The sequence below is a fragment of the Lepidochelys kempii genome, chromosome 1 (assembly GCF_965140285.1).
Source record: "Lepidochelys kempii isolate rLepKem1 chromosome 1, rLepKem1.hap1, whole genome shotgun sequence".
Classification (NCBI taxonomy): Eukaryota; Metazoa; Chordata; order Testudines; family Cheloniidae; genus Lepidochelys; species Lepidochelys kempii.
The window spans coordinates 339,647,427-339,671,105 of NC_136380.1; the positions used below are offsets into that span (position 1 = coordinate 339,647,427).

A 23,679-nucleotide genomic window follows, 5' to 3' on the forward strand; every position below is an offset into this window, starting at 1 on the left:
AGGGAGGTGGTAGTATTCCAATTCTGTAGATGGGAATAAGTGACTTGGCCATTGCTACAGAGTAAGTCTGTGTCAGAGCCCAGATTAGAGCTCTGGAGTTCCTGGATCCCAGTCTTATGCCTAGACCAGTACACCACGCCCTTCTCTTTATGTATGTTTGGACAAAAAATACATCCAGGTGTAATGACCTTTAATTTCTGCCCATTTAAGCTGACTGTACAGTGCAATTCGGTGGATCCTTTTTACAGAGAATAAAAGACTTAAGCTTTTGCTGCTATTAAATCCTTATTCTAGATGTGTGTTAAATTTGTCATGGCTAAAGATTTTCTTCCTGGTTCCCTCTTTGAATATCAAGTAGCATGTCTTGAAGGTGTTTATATTAAAGCCTGATACTCTTTCCCTCCCTCTCCATATTCCCCATATCCATATTACTATAACTATTTAAAGTTGTTTTCACAAGGTAGAAAATAGATGGAGGATAATATTTAATTTAGGAATTCACATTATTACTGGACAGTGTGCACTGATCTAAAAATAGAAGAATGCAGCTTTAAACAACTTTGAAAGACAAAAAAGCCACAAATTGATATGCAAAGAAGGTAATAAAAAAATAAAAAAAGAAGGTAATAAAATTAGGTTCAGTTATGACCACTATTTCCTTATCTCTGATCCTAACAAGTGGCTTCTTATATTCAAGTTTATTAGCCCCATTACTTACAAAACATATTGAGAAAAGGGGAGTTCACTGATTTTTATTTAATATCCTAAGGGATGAGGGAGCTCATCAGCTGTGTGCCTTTCTCCAACCCTTTAGTGATAGACTTTTTTGTTGGTATATGTGCATGGGCAGTGTGATGTAGTGGACTTGAATGTAGGACCAGCGCCTATGAAGTCCTGAGTTCCAATCCACTGATTCACTTTGAAGCCTTAGGCAAGTCATTCAATGTCTCTACTTCAGTTTCCCATCTGCCAAATGGGAATAATATCTCAGAGAGTGGTCATGAGGATTTTTTAGTATTTGTACAGAGCTTCGATGTTCTAATGTGCTATCAAGGTGCTAGGTATATTATTGTTCAAGCCCATCATTAAAGGATTAAGTTTTAATTTGTTCATCAGTTTATCTAAACTAGCGGTCCCCAAACTTTTGAGGGTTGCATCCTCCCTCCCCCAGGCTGTGGCCTGGAGCGGGAGGGAGGAGAGGAAAGCGGACAAGGCTAAGGGGGCCGAGGCTGGGGCCACGGCTGGGGGCAGGAGCGGGGCCGCAGCCGGGCCGCAGTGGAGACCGGCAGCCGGACCCACGGCTAGGTGCATCTCCCGGCCTCAGCCCCGGGCTGGGAACAGAGCAGTGGCAAAGGCTGGGGGCTGGTATGGGGCCAGGAGCAGAGCTGTGCTGAGGCTGGGGACAGGGCCAGGAGTCAGGGACATGACTGGGGTTGGGACCAGAGTGGGGCTGGGTGCAGGGAGGGGCTGGGTGGCACTCCCTCCCTGCCCCCTATGGGGGTTGGCCCATGCCTGCTGCACTCCCCGCCGGACATTCCTCCCCACCTCTTCTAAGGGCGTGCCTCACAGTTGGGGGACCTCTGATCTAAACTAATCTATTATAAAGAGGAGAGAGACACACACACACACACCTCACAAGAGAAAGGAGCCTTCTTACGTCTACTCAGCAGACCCAGCTGACTGTCTTCCTTTGTGTGGATAAGCACTGCAGTTCTGTATAAAGTTTACATATTGCAGTTCCCTTGTAAGTCAGTTGCTGTATTTCTATAGGTGGAGCCAAAATTAGAGTTAGTCGGTGTGCTAGACTGAGGTAGGACAGTGTAGAACACATGCAGTACATAGTAAACTAGTGTCCAAAACAAACCACAACTAAAAAGTTAAGCTGCCAAACCAGACTAGCTTGGTTTAATAGCTGTGTGTCTTATATGAGACGCATAGAAATATGGAGACTTTAGAACACTGTCCTGTTTGCTGCTGATTTTGATATGCCTTGGCATTGAGAAAAGGCATCTCTTGTGTGTTTGGAACTAGTTGCTTGCGTAATCCATAAGGTCATGCGGAATGCAGCTACTGTATATTCATACAACACAAATGAAGCCAGATCTCCGGGTGCAGGCAGATGGTGCCAGCAGCTGAACAAGACACTTGAGAGTTGTCACTTGGGGAAAATGAAGGTGGTGATTGAAGACCTGAAAACACTTCTTTTTGAGTGAAGTTGTATTTATTTATTACAAATTTTATTCAAGGTAGTTTAATTTTAGGTGATATTGAGTATAATTGAGGGCCTACTTTAATATGGTTTAATTGATATACAATAAAAGTTGTTTTATCCAGCACTTCACCACTAGAAAGCTCCATAAAATGTCATTCCTTATCTTCATGGATATTCCAGTTTATAGTCCAGTTGGTGCAGGGCTGGCAGGGGGTTGGGCTGTGGGAAGGGGTGCAGAGCGTGGGCTCTGGGAGGGAGTTTGGGTGCAGGACAGGGTGCGGGGCAGCGGGTTGGGGCACAGGGCAGGGTGCTGTATCTGGGGGGCACTCACCTCTGGTAGCTCCCCACAAGTGGCGACCTGTCCCAGCTGCTCCTAGGCAGAGGTGCAGCAAGCAGCTCCCCATGCTGTCCCCGCCCCGAGCACCAGCTCCACAGCTCCCAATTGCAGCCAATGGGAGCTGTGGGGGCGGTGCCTGTGGTTGGAGGCAGTGCACTGAGCTGCCTGCTGGGCCACCGTCTCGGAGCAGCTGGGATAGGTCGCTGCTTTCAGGGAGTCACCTGAGGTGAGCACCCCCGAGATCTAGCACCCCGCATCCTCTCCTGTGCCCCAACCTGCTGCCCTGAGCCCCCTCCCACACCCAAACTTCCTCCCTCTTAGTTAATTGGAATTTTTCACCTACTGGCACCCCCCATTCCCCCAGTATGCTGGATAAAACAGCTTTTACTGTATAAAGAAAAACTTGTATGATAGAATAATGGTGCACATAAAGTAACAAGTCAGCCGTGTGATAGTCAAGCTGCCTTTCAATAGGTTAGAAGTTGTTACCTTGCTGTTTCTTTTCAGAAAGGCATTCAGATACCTTTAAAATGTTATCAAGTTAATTGATCAAATTGTTCTACTGTAGGTATATTATTCAAAAGATTAACTGTCTGGATTTTCACGTTAGTTTCCAGTATGTGTGCTGGAAGCCATGTGACATAAACATGGGAATTCTGTAGAGGGTGTTTCCCTGGGCAAGCTCTAATAATAAAGTAATTCTTTTTCATCAATATTCAGCTCAAATGTAGACCCCGGATTTTAAATGCCAGCATTTTTTAAAGGAAGTGAATGTGACCATACATCACTTAATCATATTGTGCTGGACTCTGTGTTCCTTCAGTTCTGTGTTGACTGCAGGAGCAATGAAGAGGTGGAAGGAGGCTTTAAACTACCTTTGCAATTTCCTTCTGGCTCTGGCAGGGGTCCCTTTAGCCCAGTGGTTCTCAAACTTTTTGTACCGGTGGCCATTTCCACACAGCAAGCCTCTGAGTGAGACCCCCTTATAAATTAAGAATGTAGGAATTTAATTTAATGTAACAGGCACTTGTGGCTGACAGCCACTGCACCTGGCCGGGCTCATGACCCTCCCCCCAGTTTGAGAACCCCTGTTTTAGCCCTTGTGCAACTTGGAGGAGCTGGCATGTAATGGCCCCCTATCTAGACCACTAGGTTGGCAAAAGAATAGATTTGTTTTCTGATAGATTGAGCTTAAACATTAGTACCTTTTCAACTTTGTCCCTTTTCTCCTTACAGTATAAGTGGTGTCTAAAATAGTGAATCATATAAAGACCCCCTTTTTTGAGTCTGTTGCTCTGCAAGCACTAAGGGTTTTGGCATGACAGCTCAGCTCTTACCCTATGTGTTCAAAGGGTAGTGTCGCTTGTGAGTCCAGAGCTGTTCTCAGGTACAATTGCACATAAGTGACCTTATTATTTTTGCTCTTGTGTTTTTTGAGGGTTTCATATACCTAGAAAGCCTGAAAGAGGCTTTGGTGGTAAATTATCAGTTTGAGTTCATATGATTTCAAGCTGCCTTTTCGAATTAGGGTGAGAAATGAAAGAATTCTCTTTATAGGTTAGATACCTACTAAAAGCACTAAATGCACTTTTCCCACCAATCTGAGTGAGTTTACTAGGTAATTGAAATATTGAAGCTTCTCCCTCTAGTTCAAAGATGGTTTGAGTCAATCTTTGTCACGAAACGGAGTAAAATACAAAAAAATAAGAACCTGTCTTCATGTCCTTTAGCTGAAAGTGGTAGACTCAAACAATTTTTACTAAATAGGACTGGCATTGATTGAAAACCATATGAAATGGACTAAGGATTGCTGGGCCCATATTTTGGAACTAGCTAATCTTTATAAGACAGAGCTATTCATTAGAAACATTTGTTTGGGTGAAAAGATTTCATTAACTTATTTGAAACTGTACAGTATACATCTAGAAATCCTGTAGGACAATGACTTTAAATTCTATTTCACTGGCTTTTTTCATGGCAGAAAATAACTTTTTTTTAATGTATTCTAATAAGCATTTGACACTATTTTTGAAGCTAGGTTAACCCATGTTGATTCAGATGGCTTACTTTCTATTTATGCCATCTGTATTTTGCTTTTTAAAATTGTTGGGACTCTCTTACTGCACAAACCCTTGCAATGCTCTTCTGTGCTGTTGTGATCGCTTGCTGGAAATCTAGCAGTAATTTGCGTTAACAGTTGGTTTTCTGCATTCACCTCGGTAACTACATACTTGTAAGAACCTATGAAAAAAATGAATATGTGCCAGTTAAGCAGCACTAACATCTTTTTCTTGGTTTTTAGTTCAGAGGAGCTTCCTTTTCGTGATGCAGTAATAGAAAGGGTAAGTCCTATGCTCACGTCTCTTAAAACTGTAAGTAAGCGTCAACACTTGACAGTGTGTCCTTTATAATATGTATAAGTTTTTTTATAACTGGGGGCTATAGTGTCATACTATGGACTTTCATATTGAAAGAAACACATTTCTCACATCTGCTAGAGGATGGCAATCTCCTCTAAAAAATCACACTTTTGGTTGAACTGCATTTCTGTTCATATACGACTTAATGCCATTAAGTCCTTCTGGAACTGTTAACACCTCTCTTGGGTTAACCACAAAAGGTCATTGCATTTTTTTGTACATTGCTGCCTTCACATACATCCCAGGCTCTGCTGGCCTGGATGAATTATGGACAAACATAAGTCCCTAATGTGGCTGCATGTTGAGCTGCTGCTTAATAAGAAGGCAATTCTGTTAATGAAATATTTCAAGTTACACTTGGCTCTTGCCCTAGTTCAGTTCCCTTTGGTTAATTGATACCCTTTACTATTGTCTTTTCAAGTTAATGTCTCTGTGCTGCTCAGATCAGCTTCTCCTAGTGCATGGAGGTGGGGGTGAGTGTGTGTTTTGAACAAATGCAACTCTCATAGCCTTTAAAAGCTGTCTCTTTGGAAAATTGCAATATGCTGAGCTACCAAGAGAAGCTGATGGGGATCAGTATAGGGCAGTGTGTGTGTGAGAGAGTAAGAGAAAGGAGTGCTGCTTATGAGAGGAGAAGAAAAATCCCCGAGTCCCTGTCTGTTTTGCATTGCTAGGTGGTTCTTGGTTCATGACAGCGTGTTTCTGCAACCTGAAACTGCATTGTTTTCCTGCAGTGTTTCATTGCATTTATAGCATAATGAGCATATATTGTTAACTTCATTTTAATCAGAAGGACACCGCTGTGTGTGAGGCTATGAATGTTCATGGTCTCAAATATTAGACAACTTAACAATTATTTTTCATTGTCATATATGATACTTGAAGCTCTGATTCACTTAACTAAGCATGAGATATATAGTATCCTTAAGCTATGCTATGAAAATAGTGTCTAATTCTCATATCCCATGTTTTAATAATACTGTCCCAGACAGAGTGTTTGCATAGGAACTATATTAATTGTACACTTTCCAATGTTAAGTTGCAAATGTAGTTACTTTTTATAATTACATTGTATTCTAGTTATACTTTTGGTGATATCCTGACCTCTGCTGGCCTGAGGCTGCGGTTTGCATTACTCCAGTCAGTGACGCTTAGTTCTCTGAAATGTCTGTTACCACAGTAGTTGATAGGGCAATTAGCATGTAAGTTCATTGTGGGCTAATAATAAAGAAAAGATGGAGGGTTTTTTAATTAACTTCTCTGGCAGTGGGGACCTGCCCAGGCTTTTTCCTGTATCATTTCTGACCTTGTGTGATGCCCAGAAGCAAATATTGGTGGTGTTTTGACCAGTTTGTAGTTTACATAAGGAGTCTTTTACTTCTTTCCCGTTAAATTTGAAACTCTTTTCCCTTTGGTCACAACCTGTCCTTCATACATGTTCCACTGTACAGCCTAAATTGCTTTTCTTTGTGTAACATGGATGGGGTTCGTGTGACTGCTCAATAACTGCTTTTGATACTTCATTGCATAGGTCATTTGAATGCTTAAATGCCAGAAACCATTGAAGTATGTTATAAACCAATTCACCTTCAAATTTATGCAATGTTTTAAAAGGTAAAATTAGGAGAGGCACCATGGTCCAGTGGATGGAATACTGAACTGAAGACCTGGGTTCTATAACTGGCTCTGTCTCTGATGTCCAAATCACTTCATCTCTCTGTGTCTAACCCTATCTCTTTTCAGAGTAGCAGCCGTGTTAGTCTGTATTCGCAAAAAGAAAAGGAGTACTTGTGGCACCTTAGAGACTAACCAATTTATTTGAGCATGAGCTTTCGTGAGCTACAGCTCACTTCATCGGATGCATACCATGGAAACTGCAGAAGACGTTATATACACACAGAGACCATGAAACAATACCTCCTCCCACCCCACTGTCCTGCTGGTAATAGCTTATCTAAAGTGATCATCAAGTTGGGCCATTTTCAGCACAAATCCAGGTTTTCTCCCCCCCCCCCTCCCCCCCCCCACAAACTCACTCTCCTGCTGGTAATAGCCCATCCAAAGTGACCACTCTCCCTACAATGTGCATGATAATCAAGGTGGGCCATTTCCAGCACAAATCAAGGTTTTCTCACCCCCCCACCCCCATACACACACAAACTCACTCTACTGCTGTTACCAGCAGGAGAGTGAGTTTGTGTGTGTGGTTTTTGGAGGGGGGTGAGGGAGTGAGAGAACCTGGATTTGTGCAGGAAATGGCCCAACTTGATTATCATGCACATTGTGAAGAGAGTGGTCACTTTGGATGGGCTATTGCCAGCAGGAGAGTGAGTTTGTGTGTGTGTGTGGGGGGGGGGGGGGGCGGAGGGTGAGAGAACCTGGATTTGTGCTCGAAATGGCCCAACTTGATGATCACTTTAGATAAGCTATTACCAGCAGGAGAGTGGGGTGGGAGGAGGTATTGTTTCATGGTCTCTGTGTGTATATAGACAGGTTTCAGAGTAACAGCCGTGTTAGTCTGTATTCGCAAAAAGAAAAGGAGTACTTGTGGCACCTTAGAGACTAACCATTTTATTAGAGCATAAGCTTTCGTGAGCTACAGCTCACTTCATCAGATGCATATCGTGGAAACTGCAGCAGACTTTATATATACACAGAGAATATGAACCAATACCTCCTCCTACCCCACTGTCCTGCTGGTAATAGCTTATCTAAAGTGATCATCAGGTGGGCCATTTCCAGCACAAATCCAGGTTTTCTCACCCTCCACCCCCCCACACAAATTCACTCTCCTGCTGGTGATAGCCCATCCAAAGTGACAACTCTTTACACAATGTGCATGACAATCAAGTTGGGCTATTTCCTGCACAAATCCAGGTTTTCTCACATCCCCCCCACCCCCATACACACACAAACTCACTCTCCTGCTGGTAATAGCTCATCCAAACTGACCACTCTTCAAACTCTTCAAACCAGCTCATCCAAACTGACCACTCTCACAAATCTTGGGAGACAGGCCAGTCCTTGCCTACAGACAGCCCCGCAACCTGAAGCAAATACTCACCAACAACCACATACCACACAACAGAACCACTAACCCAGGAACTTATCCTTGCAACAAAGCCCGTTGCCAATTGTGCCCACATATCTATTCAGGGGACACCATCACAGGGCCTAATAACATCAGCCACGCTATCAGAGGCTCGTTCACCTGCACATCCACCAATGTGATATATGCCATCATGTGCCAGCAATGCCCCTCTGCCATGTACATTGGTCAAACTGGACAGTCTCTACGTAAAAGAATAAATGGACACAAATCAGATGTCAAGAATTATAACATTCATAAACCAGTCGGAGAACACTTCAGTCTCTCTGGTCACGCAATCACAGACATGAAGGTCGCTATCTTAAAACAAAAAAACTTCAAATCCAGACTCCAGCGAGAAACTGCTGAATTGGAATTCATTTGCAAATTGGATACTATTAATTTAGGCTTAAATAGAGACTGGGAGTGGCTAAGTCATTATGCAAGGTAGCCTGTTTCCTCTTGTTTTTTCCTACCCCTCCCCCCCCAGATGTTCTGGTTTAACTTGGATTTAAACTTGAAGAGTGGTCAGTTTGGATGAGCTATTACCAGCAGGAGAGTGAGTTTGTGTGTGTATGGGGGTGGGGGGGATGTGAGAAAACCTGGATTTGTGCAGGAAATAGCCCAACTTGATTGTCATGCACATTGTGTAAAGAGTTGTCACTTTGGATGGGCTATCACCAGCAGGAGAGTGAATTTGTGTGGGGGGGTGGAGGGTGAGAAAACCTGGATTTGTGCTGGAAATGGCCCACCTGATGATCACTTTAGATAAGCTATTACCAGCAGGACAGTGGGGTGGGAGGAGGTATTGGTTCATATTCTCTGTGTATATATAAAGTCTGCTGCAGTTTCCACGATATGCATCTGATGAAGTGAGCTGTAGCTCACGAAAGCTTATGCTCTAATAAATTGGTTAGTCTCTAAGGTGCCACAAGTACTCCTTTTCTTTTTGTGTGTATATAATGTCTTCTGCAGTTTCCACGGTATGCATCCGATGAAGTGAGCTGTAGCTCACGAAAGCTCATGCTCAAATAAATTGGTTAGTCTCTAAGGTGCCAAAAGTACTCCTTTTCTTTTAACCCTAACTCTGTGTCAGTTTTTCCTTGCTCTGTCTTGTTTGTTTAGACTGTAAACTCTTCCGATTTTAATAGTTCTTACTATGTGTTTGTACAGCACCTTGCATGATGAAGTCCTGACCTTGGTTGGGGTCTCTACCAAGGCACTACCCTAGGCTCTCTACTGTAGGTGCTATTGCAATATTAATAATAAATAAGAGAGTGTCATAAAGATGGATATTTGCCAGTTAAGATTCATCCCTTTCCAATAGCCCATTATTTATTTTACTTGGAATAAGATTCCCTCCCAATTTCAGTTTGACTCTAGTATTCCCAGAGGCAAAAATACTTCCAAGTTTGACTATGTCTACACTAGCACTTTTGTTGGTAAAACTTTTCAGTCATGGGTGTGAAAAAAACACACCCCGACCAACATAAGTTACACTGATAGAAGCACCGGTGTGGACAGTGCAGTGTTGGTGCAAGATGCTATCCTACCGACATAGCTACCCCTGCTCGTTAGAGGTGGGAGAGCAGCTACACAGGAGACCTTACAGAAGTCCAGCTGCAGCGGTGTCTAGTGTAGACGTAGCCTTTAAAACCTACTTAGCCTAAACGTAGCCTTTAAAACCCCAGAAGATAGAACAATGGTTTTCTTCAGAGACTACTACATGGACTCTAGATTTCCTGATAAAGCAGTAGTATCCGTCTTCTCTGCAATGTGCTTCTTGAGATGTAGCCATGTATTCCAAGCAACTCTTGTTGGATGTGAAAATGCGCATTGCTTAGGTTAAAAAAAACAACAACCCACAACTGTCCAAAACACAAACTGAGAAGGCTTTAAGAACCAGCATAGACTGACCCAGGAGACAAGAAGCCTGAATTAACCTAAAACTGAAAAGAGTTCAGCATTAGAGGCTCAGGGAGAAGATGGGATTTTATTTTTCTGACCAACTAACTGAATAACTTGCCCAGAGCAGAGACCTGGCTTGCTTTACTGGAGACTTGTATGCAATTTGCCCCCTTTCCCTCCCAGCCTAAATTACATCCAGAGAAATAATTTGGAAAACTTCTGCTACAGGGTTATTATAAGGGATCACTGTATTTTCTCAGCCTCACTGTGAAAACAAAAGAGTGCAATGATCTAGACCTAAGATATGTGGGAGTCAGCAGTTTTTCTACAGTTCCTTTTTAAGCTAAATGTTACAAGATAGATAGACACTGGCATCTTCAGCTTTTAAAAATATTCTTATTTTCTATCTGCAAAATCTCATAAAGGTGCCTCAACAGCATGAAACTCCACAAGAACCTCAGGGCAATTAAATGCAATGTGAAAAGTCAGATAAGTAAGACTGGCAAAGTAGCAATATCTGACTCGACCCTGTTAGTTTAATACCTGATGGTATTAAACCACCCAAGAAAATGGATATAATGTTGTTGTTTCATTATAATGTCATCCATGTATTTACTATGACCATATTTTTCATTTCCACTTTATTGTGGAAAACGCTCTATGGACACCTTTAACTTCCTAATACTTTCTTTCAGGTTTTCAGACCTGTAGTTATATCCATCTGCTTTATTTCTGCATAAATTCTGCTGATCAGAACTTAACTATTACCTTAGTTCTAAAGTGTAAATCCACATGGGGTCAATTTATGATATGGGGTCATTTATGAAATTACGGATCAGCATATTTAAAAATGAAATTTTTGTTGTGCATCCACATTCAGATTTTTCTAAAGCTATCTCATGAGTGTTTCCTTCCTTTTTTAATACCCAACATTATGAACTAACAATAGCTTGCCATATTATTTATAGGTGAGTCAGAGAAAATTATGCACATTGTGTTTCTACTCTATTATAATGGCCTGAAATGCTATAAAATCACTATTATGGTTTCTGACTGGCAGGAGCTTATTTCTGGTGTGTTTCTATTTAACACAGTACAATGCTATCATCAGCCTACACATGGCATTTGGCTGTTCCACACATCTTCTGGGGCAATTATCAATATAGTGTAACTTTTTTTTCTAGCAAAACCCTGTGTGACAGTACAGAAGTTTTGTGTGTGTATGTGTAAATTAAGCTTTTGTGTGCAGTTGTGTACACAGCTTTTAAAAGCATTTCTGAAATAGTTGGTCTTTATCTTATTACACAAAACAGTAGGAGTATACATGGTTTAATTACAGTAAGATATCTAATACAAGTGGATTGTCCTTACCTCTAGACTTAGGCTAGATGGATGAAGAGAACAATAACTGTTAAAAACAAGTTGTTTTCCAGTTCACTTCATGAATTTTATCATGGAATTTAATTTAAAGATGGAAAATAACTGTAAGGACACTTATCGCTGTGTGTGAAGACAAGCCCTACAGTGGCGCAGCTGCACTGCTGTAGTGCTGTGTGTGAAGAAGCTACTATGCTGATGGGAGAGCTTCTCCCGTCGTCATAGTTAATCCACCTCCCCGAGAGACGGTGAGAGAAGCTGTCCCACCCCCACGGTTCTGTCTACACAGGGGTTAGGTCAGCATAACTACGTTGCTAAGGTGTTTGGATTTTTCACACCTATGAGTGATGTGATTATACCGGTATAGGTCTGTAGTTTAGACCTGGCCTCAGCCCTATTTCTGCTAGTTCAGGCTTGGACCAACTTTTGTTGGTGAGAGACACAAGCTTTCGAGCTACACAAGCTTTCTTCCGGTCTGAGAAACTAGTTCAGGCTATGTCTACATTAGCACTTCAGTAGGTAAAACTGATGTTGCTCAGGGGCTTGAAAAAAAAAATACCCTTGAGCGACATAAGTTACACTGACAGAAGTGCCAGTGTGTAACTGCCAGCTGACATAGCTCCTGCCATTCATTGGGCATGGTTTAATTATGCCGATAGGAGAGCTCTCTCCTGTCACCGTAGACAGCAGTACAGCTGTGGCACTGTATGGGCTCTAGAATAGACATAGCCTCAGTGTGTCACTGCTATAAACAAGGTGGAACAGATTGTTTAGCAGAAGTGGCTAACATACATTTCGAGGGACCATTCAAGCTTAAGTGGCTCATTAACACCCCTCCAGTCATAGGGAAGAAAGGAATGGAGGGGGGAAAAAGCAGCTGGGGTGGGGTTTGGTAGTGGGTTACAGATTGTTGTAATAATCCATAATCCAGTGTGTCTATTCAGACCATGATTTTTAGTGTCTAGTAAAGCCTGGGAGCTTAAATTCATAACTTCACCTTGAATGGTCCCTTGAAATGTGTGTTAACTATTTATGCTAAACAATCTGTTTCACCTTGTATTTAGCAGTTACACTGAGTTAGGCTATATCTACACCACACTTTTGTTGGTAAAACTTTTGTTGGTCAGGTCGTTCCTGACTGAAAAAAGTTTTACTGACGAAAAGCGCCAGTGTGGACAGCACTTTGTTGGTGGGAGACTTTGTTGTCCTGCTGACAAAGCCAGTGCTGCTTGTTGGGGGTGGTTTTTTTTTTGCCAGCAGAAGAGCTCTCTCCTGTCGGCAAAGAGCGGCTACACAGGACACACTACAGCAGCACAGATGTGCCGCTGCAAGGTATGTAGTGTAGATACGGGAGAGGAGTTAAATTAGATTTTTTTAAAAAAATTCCTTCTCCTGCTCATTTAAATAGAATATATGGCTATGGGTACCCGCATGGCCCCACAGTATGCCAACATTTTTGTGGCTGACTTAGAGCAACACTTTCTCAGCTCTCGTCCCCTAATGCCCCTACTCGCGCTACATTGATGACATCTTCATCATCTGGACCCATGGAAAAGAAGCCCTTGAGGAATTCCACCATGATTTCAACAATTTCCATCCCACCATCAACCTCAGCCTGGACCAGTCCACACAGGAGATCCACTTCTTGGACACCACGGTGCTAATAAGCGATGGTCACATAAACACCACCCTATACTGGAAACCTGCTGACCGCTATGCCTACCTACATGCCTCCAACTTTCATCCAGACCAAACCATACGATCCATTGTCTACAGCCAAGCTCTACAATACAACCGCATTTGCTCCAACCCCTCAGACAGAGACAAACACCTACAAGATCTCTATCAAGCCTTCTTACAACTACAATACCCACCTGCTGAAGTGAAGAACCAGATTGACAGAGCCAGAAGAGTAACCAGAAGTTACCTACTACAGGACAGGCCCAACAAAGAAAATAACAGAATGCCACTAGCCATCACCTTCAGCCCCCAACTAAAACCTCTCCAGCGCATCAAGGATCTACAACCTATCCTGAAGAACGCCCCATCACTCTCACAGATCTTGGGAGACAGGCCAGTCCTTGCTTACAGACAGCTCCCCAACCTAAAGCAAATACTCACCAGCAACCACACAACAGAACCACTAACCCAGGAACCTATCCTTGCAACAAAGCCCGTTGCCAACTGTGTCCACATATCTATTCAGGGGACACCATCACAGGGCCTAATCACATCAGCCACACTATCAGAGGCTCGTTCACCTGCACATCTACCAATGTGATATATGCCATCATGTGCCAGCAATGCCCCTCTGCCATGTACGTTGGTCAAACTGGACAGTCTCTACGTAAAAGAATAAATGGACACAAATGAGACGTCAAGAATTGTAACATTCAAAAACCAGTTGGAGAACACTTCAGTCTCTTTGGTCACTTGATTACAGACCTAAAAGTGGCAATTCTTCAACAAAAAAAACTTCAAAACCAGACTCCAATGAGAGACTGCTGAATTGGAATTAATTTGCAAACTGGATACAATTAACTTAGGCTTGAATAAAGACTGGGAGTGGATGTGTCATTACACAAAGTAAAACTATTTCCCCATGTTTTACCCCCTCCCCCCCAAGACGTTCTTGCTAACTGCTGGAAATGGCCCACCTTAATTATCACTACAAAAGGTTCACACATCCCCCTCCCCCGCTCTCTTGCTGGTAATAGCTCACCTTACCTGATCACTCTGGTTACAGTGTGTATGGTAACTCCCATTGTTTCATGTTCTCTGTGTATATAAATCTCCCCACTGTATTTTCTACTGAATGCATCTGATGAAGTGAGCTGTAGCTCACGAAAGCTTATGCTCAAATAAACTTGTTAGTCTCTAAGGTGTCACAAGTCCTCCTGTTCTTTTTGCGGATACAGACTAACACGGCTGCTACTCTGAAACCTTTGGTTTCTGTGTTGTAATTGAAATGAATATATTTGAAAATGTAGAAAAATATCCAAAATATATTTATAAAAAATCTCAATTGGTATTCTATTATTGTGTAATAGTACAATTAAAACAGCAATTAATTGTGCTTAATTTTTTTAATCAAGTTAATTTATTTTGAGTTAATTGCTTGAGTTAACGGTGATTAATTGACAGCCCTTATATAAATAAATAAATAAAAGCACATCCAGGCTGACAGCTCGTATGCAAAGAAATGGCTTTTTGCAAGGGAGACTAATTTAGCAAAGGTGATGCCACTGGTGCCACTATAATTCTTGACGTTAAATGCTCCTGCAGAGGAAAATATCTTGGTTAAACTTGTTTCTAATACTCTTAGAAGACTCTAAAGTAGATATTTTGGAAAAAACTAGGTCTGAAATTATTAATTGTCATTTTATTTCAGCAAAAGCACCTTGAAATTGAAAGAACTACAAAATGGCTAAAAATGCTGAAAAGCTGGGAAAAATACAAGAACAGCGAAAAGGTAAGTTATTCGTGTTTTTGGTCAGTTTCCTCTATTGAATGTAGCAGTATAGTGATAATTCACACCTCATTTCAGAAAAATACATTTAAAAATAAAAATGAAAAGCTGTTTTTATGATTGCATGGTGCAACAGTGTAATAAATTAACAAAGAAACTGGTGTTCAAATACAGGAGTTTTGAAGGACAGCATTTTGGGGGGCCACATGGCATATTCAGAACCACCATTGCCTGTAAATTCTTGTATTGCATTATAATTGTGGAGTGGAATTGGGACATGCACGGCCAGGGAGTACACACTGTTCGCATGCATGCTGCATAATATCTGTGGGAGAAGGGGAACTGTCCGTCACAAGCCGAGCAGGTAAATAGAGAGTCAACTACTAGCCTTCAGGAGGAATAGTCAGCACACAATTATATTTGAAAATAGTTTAAAAACAGAAACAAAAGCTTTTATAAAGTTAAGCTGAGAGAGGCCCAATCCAAAAGTCCAGATCAGAACATGAGAACTCTGGAAAAATTTGGATCTGAATCTTAAATTTATTATTTGACTTTGTGCCCGTTTGTATGCTGAACATTATTGTAGTGCTTTGTGCCCGTTTGTATGCTGAACATTATTGTAGTGTTTAATGCTGAAATTTTTAATCAAACTGATATGCAGGTGGTGTATACTCATCAGGGAATCTGCTGGCTCTTCATTTTGAATCCTTTTAAAATTCTTTGTGTGACATTAAGCAGGTAGCTATGTAGAGAAACAGCCTCCTTTTGCAGCCACAGGTTTGGTGGATGGGCAAAGAGAGCCTCTGCTACTTGTATACTGAAAGGTGTCTTGGGTTCCTGCCAGGGAGTTTGACCAGTCATAAATTGTGATATCTAACTACATGTTGAAGAAACCAGACACCATGAGGATGCTTTAAAGTAGCTTTAAAGGATGCTTTAAAGATTCTCTTGGAAGTGGTTTCCTAGAGTAAGCTTTAACATACAGAACAAATAATTAAAACCTAAACCTTAAGTACAACTTAGTTACATTTTCCTTGTGTTGATTTCATGTGACTAAGCAAAAAATGCAAAGTGCCCTTCATACAGGTGGATCCTCTCTGTGGTGGAAATGATCTCTCTCTTAGGAGGGTGATGCTTACATGTTGGTGCACTGGTTTTACTGAATTTGACAGGGGGCCATCCCTGAAATACTGCCAGTAGCTATTTAAAAGTGCACATTAATGCCACACAACAGGTCAGGACAAAAGGTGAAGAAAAATCTTGTTCAACTGAAATTACAGGGAAATTTTAAGTAGGTATAATTAGCCATTTGGTATTTAACTCAGGATTCAGCCAGAGGTTAACATCACTAACTGTCTTGAAAATGGCTGTGGGATTTTTAATGACCACAAGAGAGTTTTTTGACAACAAATGAAAATAGACTACATCTACATGTGTAATAGCTGTACTTCTGTGTGTAATGGCTTCCTCATGTGGAGAGACAGTTGTGTAATGCTAGGGTACTAGACTGAGAGTCAGGAAACCTGGACTTTTTTCTAGCTCTGTCTTGGGCAGTTCACTTAGGGTTAGGTGTTGTCCATGCCTTGCACAGCCAAATAGGGGAATTAGGCCCTGTAGCCTCCATGAGGCCGTTTAAGATCTACTTGGATCTTTGTTCTCTGTCTCCTGCAGCGCACAGCCCTTGCATTCTCATCCTCCTTTACTGTGAGTGAATTGGTGAGGAGGGGCTAGAAAAAGGCCAGAAGTGGGTGAGAAGCCCAGCTGTGTCCCTCCAGGCAATAGCAAGCTGAATAGGGCTGGTGTTGCTGGGGAGAAGCAACCTACACGTTTCCCTTGCTACAGCAAGTTACAACCTGCTGTAGAAAGGGGGAATGAAGGAAGGAAGGAATTGTTACTCTCTGAATCAGAGTTTCTTCCTGAAGCTGGAGCGGTGAACGTACTCTACCCTTTCTAGGGTTACATACTTCAAGGGTTTCCCGGACGTAGCCTCCTTTTTGAATTTCCTTTCTCTGTCCAGGCAGATTTTTCAAATAACAGTCAATGTCCCAGCTTTTTGCAGCGCAGACAAACTGCAGCTCAGAAAAAGCCCCGATTGGTCCCTCCCCTGCATCTCTACCTGATGGGTCCATTCTCCTGCAAGCCACAACTGCTGGATCCCACCCAGCCAGGCCCCAACTCTGGGGAGGGAGTCCCGCAGGGAGGCACTGACTGGCGGCTGTTGCTGCATCCTGGGCTTACAGCAGTCGCCCTGCCACTGTGATGGAGCAACACTGTTCCCACCTCCAGTGAGTATCCCTGCTGCAGGTATCCCCAACTGTACCCCTCTCCAGCTCCTCCCCCCTTCTGGCTGTGTCCTCTTCTTGGGAAACTAAAATATGGTAACCCTAAAGTGGGCTGAGAGTGAACTCTCGTAATATATCTCTACACAGCAGTTGGGAGGGCACTTCACAGCATGGGTGGACAGACACTTGCTACCTCTGCTTGAGCTAGTGTGCTAAACATTGCAGTGTGGCCACAGCAGCAAGGATGGCAGGTCAGGCTAGCCACCTGAGTGTGTACTCAGGGGCTTGGGTGCAGGATTGTACTCGGGTGTCTAGCCTGAGCTGCTGCTTGTGCTGGTGTGGCCACACTACTATTTTTAGAATACTAACTCAAGCAGAGCTAGCAAGTGTCTGTCTGCCTGCTCTGAGAAGCACCCTCCCAGCTGCTGCATAGACATATCTAGCTCTTCATTTTTCCTAGTACCACTTCCCATCTGTAAGATGGGCATAATGGTGTTTACACAGTTAAGTGCTAAGTAATGTGTGCTTGCTGTCCTATCGCCCTCTTTGGAAGGAGATGGAAGAGGTACTGGTTACCTGCGATAGACTTCTGCCCTCCCTTCCTGCAAAAGTCTTTTAAAAATACCCATAAATATTTCTGTAAAGGGCAACACACAAATTGCCCATTATGGCAGGTTTTACAAAACTGTTTATTTTGATACATAGTTTAAAAGTACTAGACTGTAACTATAGCAACAGTAGCTTTAAGTGATATAGGGGCCAGTTGTGTGAGAGAGATGGTATCTTCTGTAAGAAACACCTTTGCCGGTTCAGACTGGGAATCTTAGGCCATGGCTTCACTTGCGAGTTGGAGCACATTAAAGCAGCTTCGGGCACCCTAACTCACGACATGTCCACACTGACAAGGCACATAGAGCGCCCGGACTCCGCGGCTGGAGTGCTTCTGGTACTCCACCTCTACAAGAAGCATAATGCTTGATGCGCCCCAACTGGAGCGCCGTGGCGTCAGTGTGGACACCCTGGTCAATTAATGCGCTCTGATCGGCCTCCAGAAGCGACCCACAATGCCTGTTGTAGCCACTCTGGTCATCACTTTGAACTCAACTGTCCTGCCCTCAGGTGACCAACCGTCGGACCCACCCTTTAAATTATCTGGGAATTTTGAACATCCCCTTCCTGTTTGCTCAGGAAGGCATGGAGTGCTCTCAGCGAATCTTTCCAGGTGACCATGCCTCCATGTGCCAGGCGATCCCCAGTATGGAGCAGTGGTGAGGTGCTGGACCTCATCAGTGTTTCGGGGGAGGAAGCTGTCCAGTCCCAGCTGCGCTCCAACCGTAGGAATTACGATACCTTTGGGCAGCTATCAAGGGACATGATGGAAAGGGGCCATAACTGGGACACACTGCAGAGCAGAGTTAAAGTGAAGGAGCTGTGGAATGCCTACCGCAAAGCCCGCAAGGCAAAGTGCCGCTCCAGTCCTTCGCTCCTGCGACCTGCTGTTTCTACAAAGAGCTGGATGCAGTACGTGGGGGCAACCCCACCTCCACTCCGAGTACCACCATGGACACTTCAGAGCCCAGTTCAACAAGGGAGGAGGAGGAAGGCGGGAGCGAGGGTGCTGAGGAGGAGGGAAACGGCCCGGCATCCCTAAATGCATGCAGCCAGGAGCTGCTCTCAAGCCAGGAGGAAGGTAGCCAGTCGCAGCGGACAGTGCTTGGGGAAGGACAAACACCAGGGGAGGTGCCCGGTAAGCGGCTTTTATTTTGGGAAGGAAGTTGTTTGTTGCAGGCTCTTGGAGCGAGGAGGGTTAGGGCTGCATGCATGCCTAGATGCAGAATAGGGCGTTGATGTGCTCTCACATTGCGGTAATTGGCCTCAGTGATCTCTTCAAAGGTCTCATGCAGGAGCTGGGCAATGCGCTTACGCAGGTTCCTTGGCAGAACTACTCTGCTCCTTGTCCCAGTCAGGCTAACATGTCCGTGCCACTGTTCCGTGAGGGACAAGGGGACCATTTCTGCACACAGGCAAACTGCATATGGGCCAGGGCAGAAGCTGCATTGTAGTAGAAGACCCTCCCTTGCTTCCCAGGTCACCCTCAGCAGCGAGATATCTTCCAGAATGAACTCTTGTGGAAAATGTGGGGACAGTGTTCAGTACAGGGGCCCCCTACAGCTGTTAGCTCTCCCCAAGGCACAGAATCCTAGAGGACCATATGTCCGTGAAACAACCAGTCCCCCTTGCCCCTGTGCTTGCTTACCATTTTGGGGGTCCTATGGGTTATGTGCACTCATTTTGGGATGGGCAATTCTGCTATTGTGTAGACTGTGCTTGCCTTTAGGTACGGGGGAATCATTGCTCTGTCTGGTATGAACAATGCTGCCTTTGTTAAGTGTTGCATTTTGGCTTTACAGATTTTTTCAACCTTGAGATCTCAGCCATCCTTGTTATCATCGGCCAAAAGACTGCAAAGAATTCGGAAGCAGCCACGTAGAGGCAAAGAGGACCTGCTGCATGAAGTGATGCAGCTTTTTAATGAAAATCAAAAGGCGCAGGAGTGGCGGGAGAGCGGAAGGAGGGTCCGCCAGCAGAATGCGGATCGCCGGCACCAAAGCACGGAGCGGTTGCTAAGCATTGTGGAGCACCAAGCGGACTCAATACAGGCGCTCCTAGCAATGCAGGCAGAGCACTACCACGCCCACCCAGCCTGCAGCCCTTGTCCCAGAACTCCTTCCCCTGTGCCCCCATGTCACCTCCAACCCTCTCTCCCCCATATCTGGGTTCTTATCGCCACCAGCTGCCTCCAACGCCTGTAGCTTCATCACCCAGTCCTGGAAACTACGACCCTTACCCACTGCACTCAACCCCCATCATCATGCATTTTAGCCAGCCTTTGAAATGCAGCACTCATTGCACAGCTCTCTAGACAGGAAGGCTGGTATGATAACCGGACATATGCAAATCTGTGATTGAACCGTTCCCCACCCCACCCCACCCCCTTGCCCTTTCTGTTTCCCAAGCAGTTGTGTTTCTTTTCAATAAATGGATTTTCTTTTCAATATCTGGATTTTTTTGGCTTTGAAAACATTCTTTATTATTGCATTAAGTAAAAGATTCCGTAGCACAGGAAAGCAACAGGCACTGCAAGTCCATGTAGCAAACACAGATTCCTACTTACATTGGAACCACCGCTCTTCACTCCTGTGCAGGGCACCAAACATTACTGGTGGCTTTCAGCCTCAAATTGCTCCCTCAAGGCATCCCTAATCCTTGCAGCCCTGCTCTCTGGCTGTTCAAATTCAGCCCCCAAGTGTTGAACCTCTGAGTTCCATGCCTGAGTGAATCTTTCATCCTTCCCGTCACAAATGTTATGGAGGGTACACTACATGGATATAACCATGGGGATGTTGTCGTCGACCAGGTCCAGCTTCCCATACAGACAGTGCCAGCGGCCCTTTAAACAGCCAAAAGCACACTCCACAGTCATTCTGCACCGACTCAATCTGTTATTGAACTTCTCCTTGCTGCTGTCAAGGCTCCCTGTGTAGGGTTTCATGAGCCACAGTATTAAAGGGTAAGCGGGGTCTCCCAAGGATCACAATGGGCATTTCGACTTCCCCTATGGTGATCTTCTGGTCTGGGAAGAAAGTCCCAGCTTGCAGCTTCCTGAACAGGCCAGTGTTCCCAAAGATGCATGCGTCATGTACCTTTCCAGGGCAGCCTGCGTTAATGTCAATGAAATGCCTATGGTGATCCACAAGCGCCTGGAGAAGCATAGAGAAATACCCCTTCCAATTAACGTACTCGGAGGGAAGGTGGGCTGGTGCCAGAATTGGAATATGTGTCCCATCTATTGCCCATCCGCAGTTAGGGAAAGCCATCTGTGCAAAGCCATCCACAATGTCATGCATGTTACCCAGAGTCACGGTTCTTCTGAGCAGGATGCGATTAATGGCCCTACGAACTTGCATCAATACAATTCCAACGGTTGACTTCCGCACTCCAAACTGATTAGCGACCAATCGGTAGCTGTCTGAAGTTGCCAGATTGCAATAGCCACCTGCTTCTCCACCGTCAGGGCAGCTCTCAATTTCATGTCCATGCGCCACACCTTTTCTGTCCTTTCAGTCTGCAGTTTTTACCTGCTGTTACCTAAGATTAGATAAGAGTATTTCTCACTATATTCCAGTTCTACTTTGGGCTTGTCGTCTTTGCAAACTGCCCCGCCTCATGGGTCAGCTAGCTCCAGCTTTAAGCACCACTTAACTTGAGCTAGAGATTTTTGTGTGTGGACTGAAGTGGCGTTAGAGGTAACACTTGAGTTATAAAACTCGAGTTTACTGGATTGTGAAGACGCACCCTTTGGACGTTTGACAGACCTTCATGCACAGTTAGCTTCACTGTTCTGCCATATGACAGGTTTCAGAGTAGCAGCCGTCTTAGTCTGTATCCGCAAAAAGAAAAGGAGGACTTGTGGCACCTTAGAGACTAACAAGTTTATTTGAGCATAAGCTTTTGTGAGCTACAGCTCAGTGTAGCTCACAAAAGCTTATGCTCAAATAAATTTGTTAGTCTCTAAGGTGCCACAAGTCCTCCTTTTCTTTTTGTTCTGCTATAGACGTTCTTCTGTCATTTGTGGGTCTTGCATACAACAGTTTTAAAAATAGGAAAATGTGATTGTAAAACCACAATTGGACTCTGTTGCAGCTGAAACCATTTTTAACTCATGTGCATGTTTGTTTTAAAACTGATAATGTTTCAGGTTGATAGTGTCCCTTTAAAAATCCACAGGGCCATTTTATTTCCTGAGTTTCATTTGAGAGAGATGTATGTGTGTGCGATTCTGGTGCCTGGGGCACACAAGTAGCACTCCTGCTCAGATGAGTGGGGTGTGTGTGTGTGGTGTGTTTGGTTTTATGTGAATTATTAGTAACGTATTAATTTTATATGTATCTAAAATAATACAGAGCACATTAATAAATTACATTGAAAGAAAAAAGTTAACCTAAAGTGTTACTCGTAACAAAAATAAGTGAGGTATTTTTTCAAGTATGAAACTCAATTTTTGAGTTTTGAATAAAGTTAATTGTTACTTTGCAGACTAAGTGCAAGAGATTGGCTGATGATTATGTTTTTGTCTGTGTCCCCATCTTCTTTTTTTATTGTCAGTGTAAATGTAGCTGGATCAGGAGTAGTACTGATTGTGGATAATACATCTTGAGCAGCATTTTGTGGGCAGAAATTTGCTTTTTAAATAACACTCACTTCCTAATTCCCAATAAGACAATAGAGAAGGTACTTGTACTGAGTAAATTTGTACCTCAGGTGTGATGGGTGATGCTATTGAAGTGTCATATTGCAATTATAAAGTGGGTATGATTGAAACAATGGCCACTTGTGCATGCCATTAAGATGGACATTTACTGTTCCCAATAGAATGGGGAGTACCTCGTTAAAGGCAACTAATTGAACAAAGCACTATAAATAATGGCAGGGATAATAGAGCTTTATTCAGCAAGGGGCTTTATTTGCCAAAGGCTAGGAACTCATCGTCCACCCTGATCATCTGAACACTACTGAGCACACAGAGACTCTTAAAACAAGAATTGAGTACTTCTCCCACCCTCTCCCCATACACACAACATGGATGATCCAGAGCACAAACTGAGTAGAGTTCCAGCTTCCCAAAATATGCCATAGATGGTAAGATTAAAGTATTGTTTATTATTTACTATTTATTAGAGAGCTGTTGCTGCTTCTCGGTAAAAGCTCTAATAAAGAGGAGGGGTGTGTGGCTAGTGCTTCAGTTATTGTGAGTGGGGGACAGGCACTGAATGTGGTAGCTCCTCAACCCTGCCATTCTTAAGGCAGCAAGGAACAGTGCTACAGTTGCTGGAGTAACTCCTGTCTTTCTCTTTCTGTCTTCTCTTTGGGTGTCCAAAAGCCAGAGAAGCAGCTTGTACCTAAAGAAAACTTACAGGCATTATCTTAGAGCGTCCCATTCCACCTCACGTCCCTGCAGTTTGGGAGAGGACTGCTCCTGAAATCAGTATATTAATAAAGCACCGTAAAGAGAATAGCACCATATTATTGCAGAGTTGTGGACTGTAATTGTAGTTGTGAATCCATTTTGGAAAATGCAGTAATGAGATATTCCAGGAATGCAGAAAAAAGAGAGGAGGAGCAGGCCCTAAGGATAGAACAACCACAAGAACAACTAGTGTAAGTAGTTGGGCAGGACTTCTGTAATGACCTTTCATAATATATTACTGAGACGGTTTTGCCTTCAAGAAACGTCGTATCTGTGTATGAGAGTGTATTTATTTGATTATATTCCTCGAAAACTTTTTTATTCATAATTGCAAAGTACAGTTTTCTTTAATCCTCTCTTTTGAAAAGCTGCTTATCTATTGCTTCCTTAATTCTTTCCTTCTTAATTTTTCAGTTGGCATTAATGGGAAAGCATTCGTGTGTGAGACAGAGAAAAAGAGAGAAATAATTTTAGGTGAAACTAGATCTGCCACTTCAGATTTAGGAAATATTTTAGAGGTTATGAAAGATGTAAGACAAAGTCCTGGACACTGAATTT

The 23,679-nt window shown here is 43.4% G+C and overlaps 1 protein-coding gene across 9 annotated transcripts in view; it reads left to right on the plus strand.

Moving 5' to 3' along the window:
* USP6NL (USP6 N-terminal like) overlaps positions 1 to 23,679 on the plus strand; it is a 215,753-nt gene that overhangs the window by 125,487 nt on the left and 66,587 nt on the right. For all 9 annotated transcript variants that reach the window (XM_073328781.2, XM_073328776.2, XM_073328783.2 and 6 more), the window contains 2 exons: positions 4,852 to 4,891; positions 14,734 to 14,814. In XM_073328781.2, coding sequence (XP_073184882.1) covers positions 4,852 to 4,891; positions 14,734 to 14,814 — 121 coding nt within the window. The remainder of the gene's footprint in view (positions 1 to 4,851; positions 4,892 to 14,733; positions 14,815 to 23,679) is intronic.